Source organism: Engystomops pustulosus, chromosome 1 (genome assembly GCF_040894005.1).
Source record: "Engystomops pustulosus chromosome 1, aEngPut4.maternal, whole genome shotgun sequence".
Classification (NCBI taxonomy): Eukaryota; Metazoa; Chordata; class Amphibia; order Anura; family Leptodactylidae; genus Engystomops; species Engystomops pustulosus.
The window spans coordinates 104415227-104429870 of record NC_092411.1 but is presented as its reverse complement, the minus strand read 5'-3'; the positions used below and the strand labels follow the sequence as shown (position 1 = coordinate 104429870).

General features: G+C 40.9%; 1 protein-coding gene across 2 annotated transcripts in view; it reads right to left on the bottom strand.

Moving 5' to 3' along the window:
- Nucleotides 1-7874: 7874 nt before the first annotated feature.
- The window catches only part of ROR2 (receptor tyrosine kinase like orphan receptor 2), a 106975-nt gene continuing 100205 nt past the window's right edge, over nt 7875-14644 (bottom strand). For both annotated transcript variants that reach the window (XM_072150758.1, XM_072150759.1), the window contains exons 6-9: nt 13342-13647; nt 12172-12417; nt 10521-10726; nt 7875-10332 (exon numbers count right to left, since the gene is read on the bottom strand). In XM_072150758.1, coding sequence (XP_072006859.1) covers nt 8914-10332; nt 10521-10726; nt 12172-12417; nt 13342-13647 — 2177 coding nt within the window. In that variant the 3' untranslated portion in view covers nt 7875-8913. The remainder of the gene's footprint in view (nt 10333-10520; nt 10727-12171; nt 12418-13341; nt 13648-14644) is intronic.

The window sequence follows — 14644 nt, the reverse complement described above, 5'->3', positions numbered from 1 at the left end:
TAGACAGATGGGGCCAGAATACCGGAGTGGCTGGCTTATGCAGCCTTGGGCACGCTATGGTCACGGTGCTTGATATTGGAACCAGTGGATGGGCATACAGCCTGGCAGGTCTCCAGCAGGTGGTGTGTGCAAAAAAAAGTAGAGGGAGAGGCTGATGAAGGGAGAGGGATCGCTGGGCAAAGGAGGATAGAGGTCTGTGATGGTGAAGCAGCCTGATCCAGGGATCACACAGAGGCATTTTGTAAAAATCAACGTACAGTTCTTTATCCAACTTCAAACGGCAGGCAACGGCCTTAACATCAGCAGCGAATTCAGCAGACGGGAAAGCTGGTAGGAGATTGCTAGTCCACAGAAAGAATGCTCACAGCCTGGTAGTAACTTTAGGCTGGGCTGGTAAAGAAGAGCCAAGTCCAGATGGTGGACCTCTACTCTGGGGCCTAGTCTCCTAACTTGCCGAGGGTGTCAGGCAGCTGGCCTGAGAAACCTCTGCTTCCTGGTATTATGACAGTGGCTGGTGCAGCACAGGCAGGTGCTGCACACTCCTCTGCTTACTTTTCTTTACATGTGGTTAAGACCACAGACCATGAGGTCTGACTCTCTGCTCTGACTGACACTGATCGAGTCTGACAAGTCTGACAATGTGCTCCCGCCTACCTTGGTTTTTTTTATGCTCCCCTGGTCAGGTGGCAGCACCCTCCAACCAGCTTCCAGCTTGCTTTACAATAATACAAAGGATATCATTGGTTATTTGACATTTCACATGTTAACTCTTGCTTTACCAGGCAGTGGTTTCAGCTGCAATTACTAAGTTCTCCACTTTTGGAGTTCTCCTAGAGAGATGCCCAGTCTCCCTAACAGTTCCTAACAAAGAGAGGACCCTACATAGCCTATATCTATGTATCTAGATCTCCCTACCTGTCTCTCTCTCACTCATTCACTCTCCCTGCTTGTCTCTCTGTCAATCACTCTACCTGCCTGTGTTTCTGTCACTGACTCTCCCTGACTGTCTCTCTGTCACTTACTTTCCCCGACTGTCACTCACTCTCCCTACCTGTCTCTCTCACTCACTTTCACTGACTGTCTCTCTGTCAATCTCTTTCCTTTAATGTCTGTCACTCACTTTCCCTGCCTGTCCCACACTCACTCACTCTCCCTGCCAGTCTCTCTGTTACTCACTCTCCTTGACTGTCTCTCTGTCACTCACTCTTCCCAACTGTCACTCTCTCTGGCTGTCTCTCTGCCACTCAGTCTCCCTGACTGTCTTTCTCTATCCCTATCCATATTACCTCACACATAAGCTGCCTTATACTCATTGCTTATAGTAACCAATCATAGCTCAGAGCTTATCTTAATGACCGGTGGCAGAATAGTAACCAATCACGGCTCAGCTTCCAACTGCCACAGCAGCAGCAGACAATCGCTCCTGTATATGGTGGTTAATTAGTGGATTTTGGAAAGCGTGGGCTGAATATTTGGGCTGCAAACCTAGCCTATGACATTCCCTGAGTCACAGAGGGACAGATTACTTTAGCCGACATATATACATGCACACACACACTCAGCTTTATATATTAGATATTATAATACACTGCTCCTAGATCTTAATGAATGAAATATTCTGATTGAACATTTGTTTGTACAAAAAAATCATCAATTGAAATGTGTTAACCAATGGTCACCCACAAAATTAAAGTGGGAAACACACTACAGGCTGATCCCACCTTGATCTAATGTTGATCTAATGTCCACAAAACAAGACAAAATGAGGCTCAGTATTGTGTGTGGCCTCCACGTGCCTGTATGTCCTCCCTACAACGCCTTGGCATGCTCCTGATAAGGTTGCAGATGTTCTCCTGAGGGATCTCTTCCCAGACCTGGACTAAAGCATCCGGCAGCTCCTGGACACTCTTTGGTGCAATGTGACGTTGGTGGATGGAGTGAGACCTAATGTCCCAGATGTGCTCAATCAGATTCAGGTCTGGGGAACAAGCAGTCCAGTCCATAGCTTCAGTTCCTTCATCTTACAGGAACTGCTGACACACTCCAACCACATGAGATCTTGCATTGTCCTGTGTTAGGAGGAACCCAGGGCCATCTGCACCAGCCTATGCTCCCGCAAGGGGTCTGAGGATCTCATCTCTGTACCTAATGGCAGTTAGGCTACCACTGGCAAGCACATGGAGGGCTGTGTGGCCCTCCAAAGAAATGTCACCCCACACCATTACTGACCCACTGCCAAACCGGTCATGCTGAATGATGATGCAGGCAGCAGATCGCTCTCCACTGTATCTTCAGATTTGCCTGTCACGTGTGCTCAGTGTGTACCTGCTTTCTTCTGTGAAGAGCACAGGCACCAGTGGCATCAGTGGATATCAGGCCCTCATACCATCCTCATAGAGTCAGTTCCTAACCGTTTGTGCAGACATGTCAGGATCAGTGGATCCTCTGGACCACCGCGGGAGATGGAACTAGCCGACACCTGGGACTGGAGTCTAAGTGGCACCTGCTTTTCACCAGAGCCCGCCGCAAAGTGGGTTGGACTTGCTGCGGCAGGATACCACCAGGTCGTTCCACAGGTGCGAGTAGCCCGCGGTGGCAGCCAAGGTCGAGGTACCTTAGCAGAAGACAGTCTCGGGGTCAAGTCCAGGCTCAGGGTCAGGGCAGGCAGCAGAGATGCAAGGTCAAGTCCAAATCCGGGGTCAGCAATGGGAAGTCCAAGCAGGTGGGAATGGAACACAGGCACATGGACAACATGGAGGAACTTGGGCAACACACAGGAACGCAGGAATACACAGGAACGCAGGAATAATCACCAGGAAGCTTTCTCTCAGACTGTAAGGCACAAAGATCCGGCAAGGCTTGCAGGAAGAGGCAGGCTTATGTAGAATTGGACAATATGGCCAGCGCTAATTAATTGCGTGCTGATCCTTTAAATCTGGAGAAGCTGCAGCGAGCGTGCCCTAGCAGTGGGGGACCCGCGCACACAGCGGAGGGGAGCGAGCCAGGAGCCGGAACGGGTGAGATGGGTTGGCGGCGTGCTGGTGGGGGAAGAGGAGCACTGGTGAGCACGCGACCCACATCGGGACCTCCTGTGAAAAGACACCTCCAGCCTCTGAACACTAACAGACACAGCATACCTTCTTGCCACAGCTCGCATTGATCTGCCATCCTGGATGAGCTGCACTACCTGAGCCACTTGTGTGGGTTGTAGAGTCCATCTCAGTGTGAAAGTACCACCAACATTCAAAATTGACCAAACATCAGCCAGAAAGCATTGGTACTGAGAAGATATCTGTGGTCCCCACCTGCAGAACCACTGTTGTCTATTCCATTTGCACAACAGCATGTGAAATTGATTGCCAATCAGAGTCGCTTCCTAAGTGGACAGTTTGATTTCACAGAAGTTTGAATTACTTGGTGTTATATTGGGGCACATTTACTTAGATTCCCCTTGTAGTTCACTGAAAGTGCATTGTCCGACTCCAATGCAATGTGCAGCGATTCACTAAGATCGTGTGCCTGATATCCTGCTTGTGTCGCTTCCCCAGGTCCGACAGAGTTCACCATCTTTTTAGTGGTGCATCTAAGTGCTTGCAACACAATTTAAAACTTAATATTTTTCAAAAGACTGAAATATGACTCTGGAATATGAAATCACATTTTCCACTATTGATATATAGAATGTACAGTAGCACTGAGTTTTGTAATGGTTTCTCTTGATGAAGATAGATGAGATCAGTGTCTATATATCTATATCTGCTGCCATATACGTGTGAAGAATTCCCCACTGTTCTGATCTCTAGGATAGGTCATTTCAATAGTAGACACAGGGTGGCAGCAGCCTCCCCGTCAACATAATACCTTACTTCCTTGTGCCAGACCTTTTATACCACCAGTGATTCACGACAAGCATCTGCAACCCCTTTAGATTGGATTTTGGATAAGTGCGTCCTTGCTCTGCCTGAGGTCATGTGATCTGTCCACATGTGATATGAAAACACATGGCAAATCGCAAAATGTTTGGGTTTGCAGAATACTGACCTTTTGGGAAGCTTCAAGTCACATCTTGAATCTTACAAATGGATTTGCTCACATCTAGCAGACACAAGAGATTGATCCAAGGTGCATATTTGCTGGAATTGAGGTATCCACACTAAATCCCCTTAGAGGAAAAATCGTTTTTTGTCCTGTTTTAGGTCATATAGGTTTTTAGTTTTCACACATTAATTAAGCTGACAAATAATTCTTGCAGTTCATGGTCCCACTTCTCTGGAGAGAATTGTTACAAATGAACAGCTTTTCCTAATTTTGCTTGTTTACTTTGGCATCAATGTCTTATTTGCTAGACATCCTACAGCAGTTTCCCATACACATTGCAGTGGGTTGTTTTTGTCTGCTGGCTGTGATAGATTTTTGGCCTCAAAATGTTGGGGTGTTTAAATCCATCCAAGACCCTGTGTTTTTGGCCAGTGTATGGACACATACAAGTTCACGGTTAATGGGAGAAGAAAAAGCCTTAATCATCGTGGTTCACCTTTGTGCCAACCGATTCACACAAATAAACCTGAAATGTTTGTTTTGCAACTAGGAAATAATCACAATAAGGATGAGCTCCTCCAGTCTGGTCCAATTATGTCACTCGTTACATTTTTAGTAAACAATAACAAGACTGGTATTTTCACAATGGAAACCACATGTTATTGGCAGAGCTTTCATGTTTTCCTGCAAGCAATGTTGTGTTTTACTTCTATTGTCTTCTATAATTTCACTCTGTTATAATAATATAATAGGTGCACGCCACACAGGGATAAGGGAGCAAGACTTTTGTGAAAAATGTGTTATCTTAAAGGAAATCCGCCATCAGTTCTGACCATGATAAAATGCAGACAGTGTTAGGTATAAGCCCTGCAGAGCTGCGTAACCATGTGTGTACTAAGTAGCAGCTGAACTGTTAAACGTGAACTATTAATCCAGGTTTTCAGCTCTTACAACTGCTCTGGGTGGGTCTTTCTTCCTCAAAAGAGACTTTAAAAGAGACCAACTTTTTTGTCAAGCTAGCAATATAAAGACCTGTTTGTGTGTTTTAATAGAACTGGGATTCATATAATGCACTATAGAAATTTTTATCATTTTCTATTTTTTTAAATAAGCCTTTTGTGACCAAGGGACATTGGTTCCTGAATATCCAGGCCAAATTTTGCAGTTTTGTTATTCTCTTTTCTGATAATATTTTTTTTACATATAATATTATTACATTTTTTTTACATGTGAGACTTTAAGTTCATCAAATGCTTTTTTTAATATAATGTATTTTCTTTATAGAGTTAGCAGACAAATTACTAAAATTGTAAAAAAAAATGCTTTGCTGTAATTTTTCCAATGAAAGTTATTTTTAATAAGTAAAATGTAATATACAGGCGGTCCCCTACATAAGGACACCCGACTTACAGACAACCCATAGTTACAGACAGACCCCTCTGACCTCTGGTGAAGCTTTCTCAATGCTTTACTATGGTCCTAGATTGCAATAATCAGCTGTAAGGTGTCTGTAATGAAGCTTTATTGATAATCTTTGGTCTCATTACAGCAAAAAATGTTTAAACTCCAATTGTCACTGGGGCCAAATTTTTTTTTTCTGGATCTACAATTATAAAATATACAGTTTCGACTTACAAACAATTTAAACTTAAGAACAAACCTCCGGACCCTATCTTGTATGTAACCCGGGGACTGCCTGTATTATTATTTATGTAATAATAAAATGTATGACATCAATCCATTGCTCTTCCCAAGGTACATATGCCACATAAGTAATATGTTAACTTAATTTCCTTGATCAGTACAACTATAGTTATACTAATTTTGTATCTATCTATGCATTTATCTATCTATTTATTACTCTATCTGATCTACCTTTACTAACCATGTCGCCTAGCGTTCACATAAAGTTCAGCAGCTAATCAAATGACAATTGAATAAGTAAATACATTGGGCTCTGCAAATTCTATACACAGTGAGTCTCATTGGTGAATTAGCCTGGCACCTGGATGGTGCAGGAGAAGCTTTTGGATCATGTTATTAGGAGTAGAAACCAGCAGTGAAGTATTAAGAAATGCAAAGTCTTTGCTGTCTCACAGAATATTTATTTAGAATATATTTATATAAGGGGATCCAGGACTGGAAGGGGGGAGCTGCAAGAGAAGTTAAAGTTAGTCTTCCATCTGGAATCTACTTACTCAAGTAACTCTGTAGGGAATGTTATAGTCATAGTTCTTGAAGTTTGCAGGGGCACTTGCTGCATGTTTATTTACATTTTTTAGGACAAATGGGCTGTAAATGAACTAATAAAGAAATCCTGGATACTGGAGATACTTGGGTAAGTAGATACCAGACGGTAGATTTCCTTTAAATAGTTTGTGTTAAAGGATCCCATGGACTTGCACCAAAATAGTTAAAGCATATGGCAGAGCGAAGAACCATTGGGGATTATTTATCATTGTTTTGCTGTGCTTTTTCTTAGCAGAAAAATCCTCAAAAAAGTCTGTTAAAACGTCTCACAGGGCTATTTTCCCCACTTCATTAATCTGAAGTAAACATAGAACTATTGCTGGTTCAATGCTATGCAAAGCCAGATTCATGACTTGGAACTTTGCAAAAAGTCCCCAAAAAGTCTAATAGTTACTCCATTCCATTGCTGGTGTATGTGCTGAGACTTTTTATGAATGTTTTCCTTTTTTTCATGTTTGCGCATGAAAGAAAAGTCTCAAATTTAAATCCCTTAGTTTATTTACGCTTTCATTTAGCTTTTGAACATTCACTATTATCTGACACATAGAAAATGAGATGAGACAGATCAGAGATGAGAGATGATAAGATCCATGAGATGCATATTACACACAATGACATTCTCAGCACTGCTATCTCAGCCATAACACACACACTGTCAGCTCTGCGGTGCCTCCCTCCCCTGGATAAAGACCTTATCTTGCCTGTAGCTTGTAGAGTAAGTCTCCTCACACTCTTATTTGCCGGCAGGAAGTCTGTGTGTGTGTGAGCTCATCTTGGAATGCAGAAGGGAGGGGCTGATGCAAAGAGGAGCACACTGCAGCATCAGACAGGAGAACAATCTGCCCTGTCTGACCCTAGACTTCTGACTAACGGATGGATTCCAGGGCAACTAAAATTGTGTACAGAAGGACTGAGAAAGGTTGGAATTATATCTGTGAAATGCTGTATTTTTTGTTAATAACAGTGAATTAGAAAATGTGTTATTTTGTTATCCTTAGTATATTTAAGAATCTTGTTTTTGTGGGAATACCCCTTTAAAGGCCCAAGGCCACTTCACTGAATCTCATGGACAATGGAGCTCCAAAAACAGACATAGAACTGTCCCAAGCAGCGAGACAATAAAAAAAACCCATTGCCTTTTTGCACTGCCATTCTGCAAGACACGTAGGAGGACAGCATCGCACCACCTGAACCAGTAAGCACCTATGTATGTGTGTGAGCTTCTATCTACTGGGAAGCTTGTATAGGTGAGAAAAGTTTTTTTTAATGTGAATGTAAGCATGTCAATTGTAATCCACCAGATTCTATTACACTTTGTAATCACCCATATGGTCTGTGTAGAACTAGTATCTATCACTGATCTATGTCTGACCACTGTATGGTTGTTATATTTGTGTTTATTCAGTATGGTAATTTAATTTATAGTGTATGTGTTTACTTGCACTGAAGTGTGTCCATATGCTTGTAGTCTGCTACATATGTGCACCTTTTTGCTTTATTTGGGTTGGGGTATAGTGTCACATAAAAGTGCACTAGGTCAGTACTTTAATTGCAGAGAATATTCTTGGATTAATTAAAAACAAGTGTTCAACATTTTATGCAAAACCTTTATTAAAAACATGTTTCTGACTTTACAGAACTCAGATGACAGGACGCACTGTTCTCCAACTGACCATGCAGTTTGTGAGTTTTACAGAAACAAAGTTATGAAATGAACTGACCTGTTTACACATTTATAGCTAAAAACGTGGACAATATACAATAAACTGATTCCTACTATGACAATGTAAACAGTTAAATTATAAAGGGATTCCATTCTTTAAAAAAAAGGTATATAAAAAGTGATAGAACATAAATTACATTTAAACGACTGTACACAATTTATTCTGCATAGAACCAAACAGCCCCCTACATTATGTTATTGCCTTCTACTTTCATACTAACATTTGTTTTGGTGCCAAAAAAACAAAATAATTGCAATTGGTGTCAAAGCACCTTCATTTCTTTATAGGCGCTTCAGCTGATATCTGCTTCCAAGTCTAGTAAAACACTAAACTGAAATGGAGAAATAAAAATACCAATAGATCCCTAGTCTCAATACATTAAGACCACCTGCCAAGTTAGAGCAATGTAAACCAGTTCAACGTTTGGCTGCCTACTAACATATAAAGAGTGGTGGAAATCAATGGAAATGTAGCACCATGACATACACATACTGCAATTGTTACATTTCACATCCTTGAAGGAAATCACTGGTGTGGCTCACATGTGCAAGAAAATTCTGCGAAAAGTCTCATAGTGAAAAGGCACTGGTTACTGTGGTCCATAAATGGTTGCCTCCTCTGATCCTTAAAATTGGCATAGGCACATTTTATTACATTTACAGTCTGGGTTACACATGTTGTGCTCTGCTACTCAGCCGCATGTTGCACAGCAACAGTACATTACATTTCCTTTTATTATAGTGTTGCTTTCCAAAATCTTATGTGTTGTTGCTGTCAACACCAAGATATAATAAACGAGTGTTTATGGCTCTAGCTTGCAATATAGGCACCACGTGACTTATATCAGTCTGTTACACTATTCAAGTCTTGAAGAAACATACCATAAAGGCAAAAAAAGTATTTAAGCTTCTGACTGAACATCTGTTTCATCTAATGGAGATGTATCATTATCACCCAGTAATTCCGTCTCTGGTACAGAGCCTTCTTCCTCCTCCTGAACAGGATTTTGTGACACGTCCTCTCCTGTTACATGTGTTTCATCACTGCCATCTGCAAGAAGGGCCACTCTATCGGCCATAGAATTATTCGACGGTGCGGTTGTTACATATCCGGTGCTGGTAGAGCCGCTCCCACTATGATGAGATCCAGGTTTCGGAATGATCTGTGGAGGCATTTGCTGCGGAGCCATTTGCATAGGTATTTGAACTGGATAAAAATAAGCAGCCATCTGCTGATAGCCATTAACTGGAATGTAGAGCTGAGGAGGTGGCACCATAGGCCTTATCTGTCCCTTCATTGGCAAAAACTGTGGCTGTGGAAATGGCCGTCCTTTGGGCTTCAGATCCACATACCTAGCATTGCTGACATTACTAACTGGGCTTGTACTAAGTGAACTTGTTTGCGTGGTATTACTTGCACCAGATGTTTGTGCAGAACTGTTGTAGTTAGACATATTTTCCCATGTTCTAAGTCTAGTGTGAATGTCTTTAAATCTAGGTCTTCTTGCAGGGAACTCATTCCAGCACTCGAGCATAAGGGAATAAATCCAGGCTGGGCAGTCATCTGGGCAAAGCAGCAGCTGGCGATTTCTTATCATCTCAATAACATCTTGGTTGGAATACCCACAATAGGGTTGTAGACCATAGCTGAAGATTTCCCACAATATGACTCCATAAGACCAAATGTCAGAATCAATGGTACACTTGCCATATGCTACAGCTTCTGGTGACATCCATCTTATTGGAAGAAGTGAATTCCCAACTAATTTATAGTAATCAGCTGCATATACTTCACGGAAGAGACCGAGATCAGAAATTTTAACTGTCAGTTTATCAAAGACTAAAATATTTCTGGCAGCCAGATCTTTGTGCACGACATGATGACTTGAGAGGTACTCCATTCCTGCAGCTATTTGAGTAACAATGTGAATGAAGTCTGCTGCTTCTAAAGTGGATTTTACAGTCTTGTCATCATCGGTGCTGCCTACATCGGAGTGTGGAGATCTCATGACAAGGAACTCATGCAGGTCACTAAGTGGGGAATAGCTAAAAATCATACTCATTGGCTGCTCCTTGGTTACTGTACCAAGAAGGCAAACAATATTTGGATGTTGTAGCCTTGACCTCATCATAGCTTCATGTTTAAACTCCTCTCGAAGAGCCACTTCAACCTTGTCTTTTAATGTCTTTATAGCAATGGTTTGTGTCTGTTCTCCTGGAGCAGTACCGAAGAGATGCCCTTTGTACACTTTTCCAAAACGATCCTCTCCTAGTTCTTCCATGAACCTTACAGTGGACAGGTTTATCTCTTTTACTTTAACCTAAGAAAAATAAGAATATATTAGGAATCTGGATAAATGTCATGATAAAGTATCTTAACTTGTGTTGCCTAGCTGTATATTTCAATGTAGGATACATTTACATAAGAAGCTGTATACTCCTATACAGTACTGGATGCTAACATGTACAGTTCAATTCACTGATTTTCAATGAAGCAATAAAACCCTACCGGCTGCTTGTGCTGGTTCATAAGGGGCATCTCCATGTCTTGACTAGGAGATGCCATGAGCTGACGTCTCTGAGGGGTACCAGCCGATGCTTTCTGTTTGTTTCTACACATACATACTAAGAAGAACAGGCAAGCGATGACCAATGGAATTGCAATGCTCGGAACCAAGATATAAAGAATTTCCATCTTAGTGTTTTCCCTAGTACCTGTTAATAATAAAAAAGAGAAAACCATGATTAAATGTGTTTTTGTTTCATCTGCTTATTGACACAAAAGTCAAGTTTCACAGTGAAACTCAAAATATTGCAAATAATAGGGAACCTGTCACCAGGGACCTCATTTTCACTGAAGACAGGTTACAGAAGCACATTGCTGAATTGCAAATATTCTGCTTTCTCTAAGCATTTGCATTACAATATCATTGTGTGTTATAACTTACCTTGCACCCAGACAAAATCCTCTGTGTAGTGATAGGGGTTGGGCTTTGGTTTAAATGCATTTCAAAAAACAATATGTGCTGCAGTCTCCTCAGCTCTAAGCCCCCACCTTTGTGCTCCTGTATAGCTCCTCCCTCCTGCTCCTTCACAGAGGTCACAGCCGGGTGAGCTGACATCAATGGGAAAGGGATTTTCTGTACAATAGCACAAAGGTGGGGGCTGACAGCCAAGCAGTCTACATGTAACATGTTGTTTTTTGGAATGCATCCAAACCAAAGCCCAAACCCTAGTACTACACAGAAGATTCTGTCAGGGTGCAAGGTAAGTTATAATACTCAATTATATTGTAATGCAAATGCTTAGGCATTTTTGCAATGCAGCTGTAATTTGCAATTTTGCTACCTGTCTTAAGTGAAAATGAGTTCCCTGGTGACAGGTTCCCTTTACATGCCATTTTGTTTAATAGCGTTAACCGCGAATGGGAGTGTCGCAAAACAGCAGTAAGACTGGGGGAATTTATTATTCTGTGACAAAACACAGGCATAAATGCATTAATACATCCACCCTGCTTGGTGTAGAAATAAACACAGCCAGCGACTTTTCACATGTGAAACTCCCTGCTTCGGCCCACTCCTTGCCAGGGGTGCCCAAAGCTTGTCTGGCAGTGCTTCCCCTTCAAGTCCCAATGGCATGAAGGTGGCGGATTGGGGTAAATAATTGCAAGTGCTAATAATAAGCCAGCAGTTGCTATTATTTCAGGGCTTCTAAGCCACTGACGTGGCGCAGAGGCCCTGATAAATATCCCCCATTGTGTTCATCTAAATCCAATGCTCCCAAAAATCTCAAAAGAGCATCCTATTCCGTGGTCCTACTATGAAAAAACATCCATTTTAATAAGCACATATTTTTAAATGAAAAGGAAAATTTTACACTAAAACTAAGCATACAGCTGCATAGATATATTTTCTATTTATCAGACCTTGTTTAATAGAACACACTACTTTGGATCATGTTTACTCTCATTTATGTTCTTCCTGTTTAAAAACTGTAAATCTTTCAAATATAAAATTTAGAATTAAAACAAATAAAAATGTAGAGGTTGTGTTTACATAACACAAAATATATGTAATAAATATCTTAGCCAAAAATAAAGTTTTACAATAACGGAAGAATGACATTTATACAGAAATAGAAATGTGAACTGTGATACATACGGCAAGCAGGCACATCGCACAGCTCTACGCGCACATTTTTATTGAGGGTAAAGCACCAGGGGCCTTCCATCTGGCTGCCAGGATTGCGGCAGTATGCATGTCCTCCGCCAATTTCGGGATATTCGGCAGCTGACAGCTGGTGAGTGTGCGGGAACTGGCTATTCCAGGACTGGCACTGGTGCCCAGACTTGGTGACACTGACCGACCCTCGATAATCAGTTCCAGTACCATTGTAACATTGCTGAACTGTAGAAAGAACAGTAAAAAATGTAAACATAGAAGACAAACACAGTTTACTATTTTTCTATCGATCTCTAAATTAGGACAGTAGACAGGTAATAAGCAGCTGCCTCCAATGTGTGGGCTAAAGATATTTAGATTTCTTCAAATATCAGATAAATCAAATGATTTTTTTACTTCTTTAATTGCTAATTTCTAATTTTCCACACAACATAATTATGAGGGGACAATATTTCATGTAAACTGTACATTACAACTAAATAGAGATTAGTTCAGTTTTTATTTTAGATATGTCTTCAAATTCAATACAAATTTTTGATACACTAACTTAATTTTTTGACATAAAGGCAAATGTCCCCAGGGCAACATCAGGTTTCCAGAAAGAAAGAATCGGGATGTTTTTTGTTAGTGAAAACATTTTTCTAATACTTTTAGATATTAAGGGTGCTACCTGTCATTGTCCACTATATTGTTCAGTATAGGTTACTGGACATACTCTGTAAGGGACCACTAGTGGGCCATGGGTGATTTTTTTTTGTTATTTGCAGCTAGTTAAAGCTCTGGATTTTGAACGCACTGTGCACATCTGGTGTGAATGTCACGGCATTTACACTCACTAAACATGAGGGCTAACCACAGAACAGAAATAGGCAATGTTATACATCAGCCAGGCTGTCTTTGAAGGTTATTTACAAACAAGATGCAGACATGTGTCTCCCTCTGTATTATCTCATGCTGATCAGTAAAAATATTCCTAGGTGGCATGGGAGAGGGCACTTTCATGAACACCTATGACCTTTCTCTAAGATGCAGCAGCAACACAGAGGGCTCATGGGAGCCAGGCAGCAGAACTTTACTGGTATGAACATGGGTACCTTACTAATCAAAGAAAGATGGATAACAGCCACACACACTGAGCTGCAAACTTACATCTCTCCATTGGTATGCCAATCCTCATGCAATTTGCAGCCTCGGGGCTCTCAGGCAGAGGAAGCTCTTCACAGTTTGGGAGGTGGAGTTGCATCAGTATGGCAGGGTTTGAACGGGCAATGTTGTATTCCTGATGGCACAGGTCATTTTCCAGTACTTCACACTCATCCCTACACAATTCTCTCGGCTTCGGAGTGCGGGAGCGATCGTCACACAGTGGAAATACAAAATGACAGAAAGATGGGATAGCATACTGGGAGCACTGGTCCGAGAGGTGGGTTGATGTTCCAATCATGGTAAATGCCGCTGTAACAGAAAACAAAAATAATTTGTATTATATGAAAGATTCAATAAGAAAGATATACATTGTGGATGGCTTCCTATGTAGAAGCCTGGGTGTGGTTACAAAAATATTACAAAACTTATATCCGCCATGACCAGCTGCAAGTTTCTATATCAGGTCTGTGGATTTTCAGGTGGATTAAGTATTGCCAACTCCAAATCCAGTTTCAAAATACATACACTGTAACAGAATAAAAATACTGTAAAATTACTGTACAAAAATAAATAATTAAATGTACAGCTTGGTGTGTATATATATACTAAGCTGTACATTTAATTATTTATTTTTGTACAGTACATTTATATATTTTCATTTTATACAGCAAGCTGTACATTTAATTATTTATTGGTGGATTGAGGAACCAATAAGTGCTTCCATTTGTCATGGGACCATTGTTACAATGCACTGTTTTCAGACACCCTTAGGTAACATTGTGCATGTTAGACTGTGATGTTCTTGCATACATATAAGGGCCCATACACAATTTTACAATGGGGCTCATTCTTTCTTTGTATCTTGATATAAAGGTTTTTTTTATGGTGACATTCATAGATGGATATGTGAACACTAAGCCCCTGCTTCAGGTGGTTGGTTTATTATCCCAAGCAGCCCAGACAGGTTTAAGGTAGACTAAAATCAGGCATAAAGTGAATAATAAAGGTGTGCCAATGTTTGCAGGTATAACTAAAGTGAAGCGATAAAGATATCACATGTCTTTCCCAGGTTTCTAAAATTTATAAACTATACAAAACAGTGTTTTTGCGCAGCTTTAAGAGCTAGATGTGGTTTTTACATGTTCTTAACATTAGAGGGCGATAAATATTGTCTTAAAGGATTTGTTGTAAAATACTTTCTAAACTTCTGCAAAAAACAGCCAGTTATATTGCTCCATAGAAGGAAATTTACATATCTCAAAATAAAGAATTATTTTTGGTGTTTGCTAGAAATGTTTTACATATT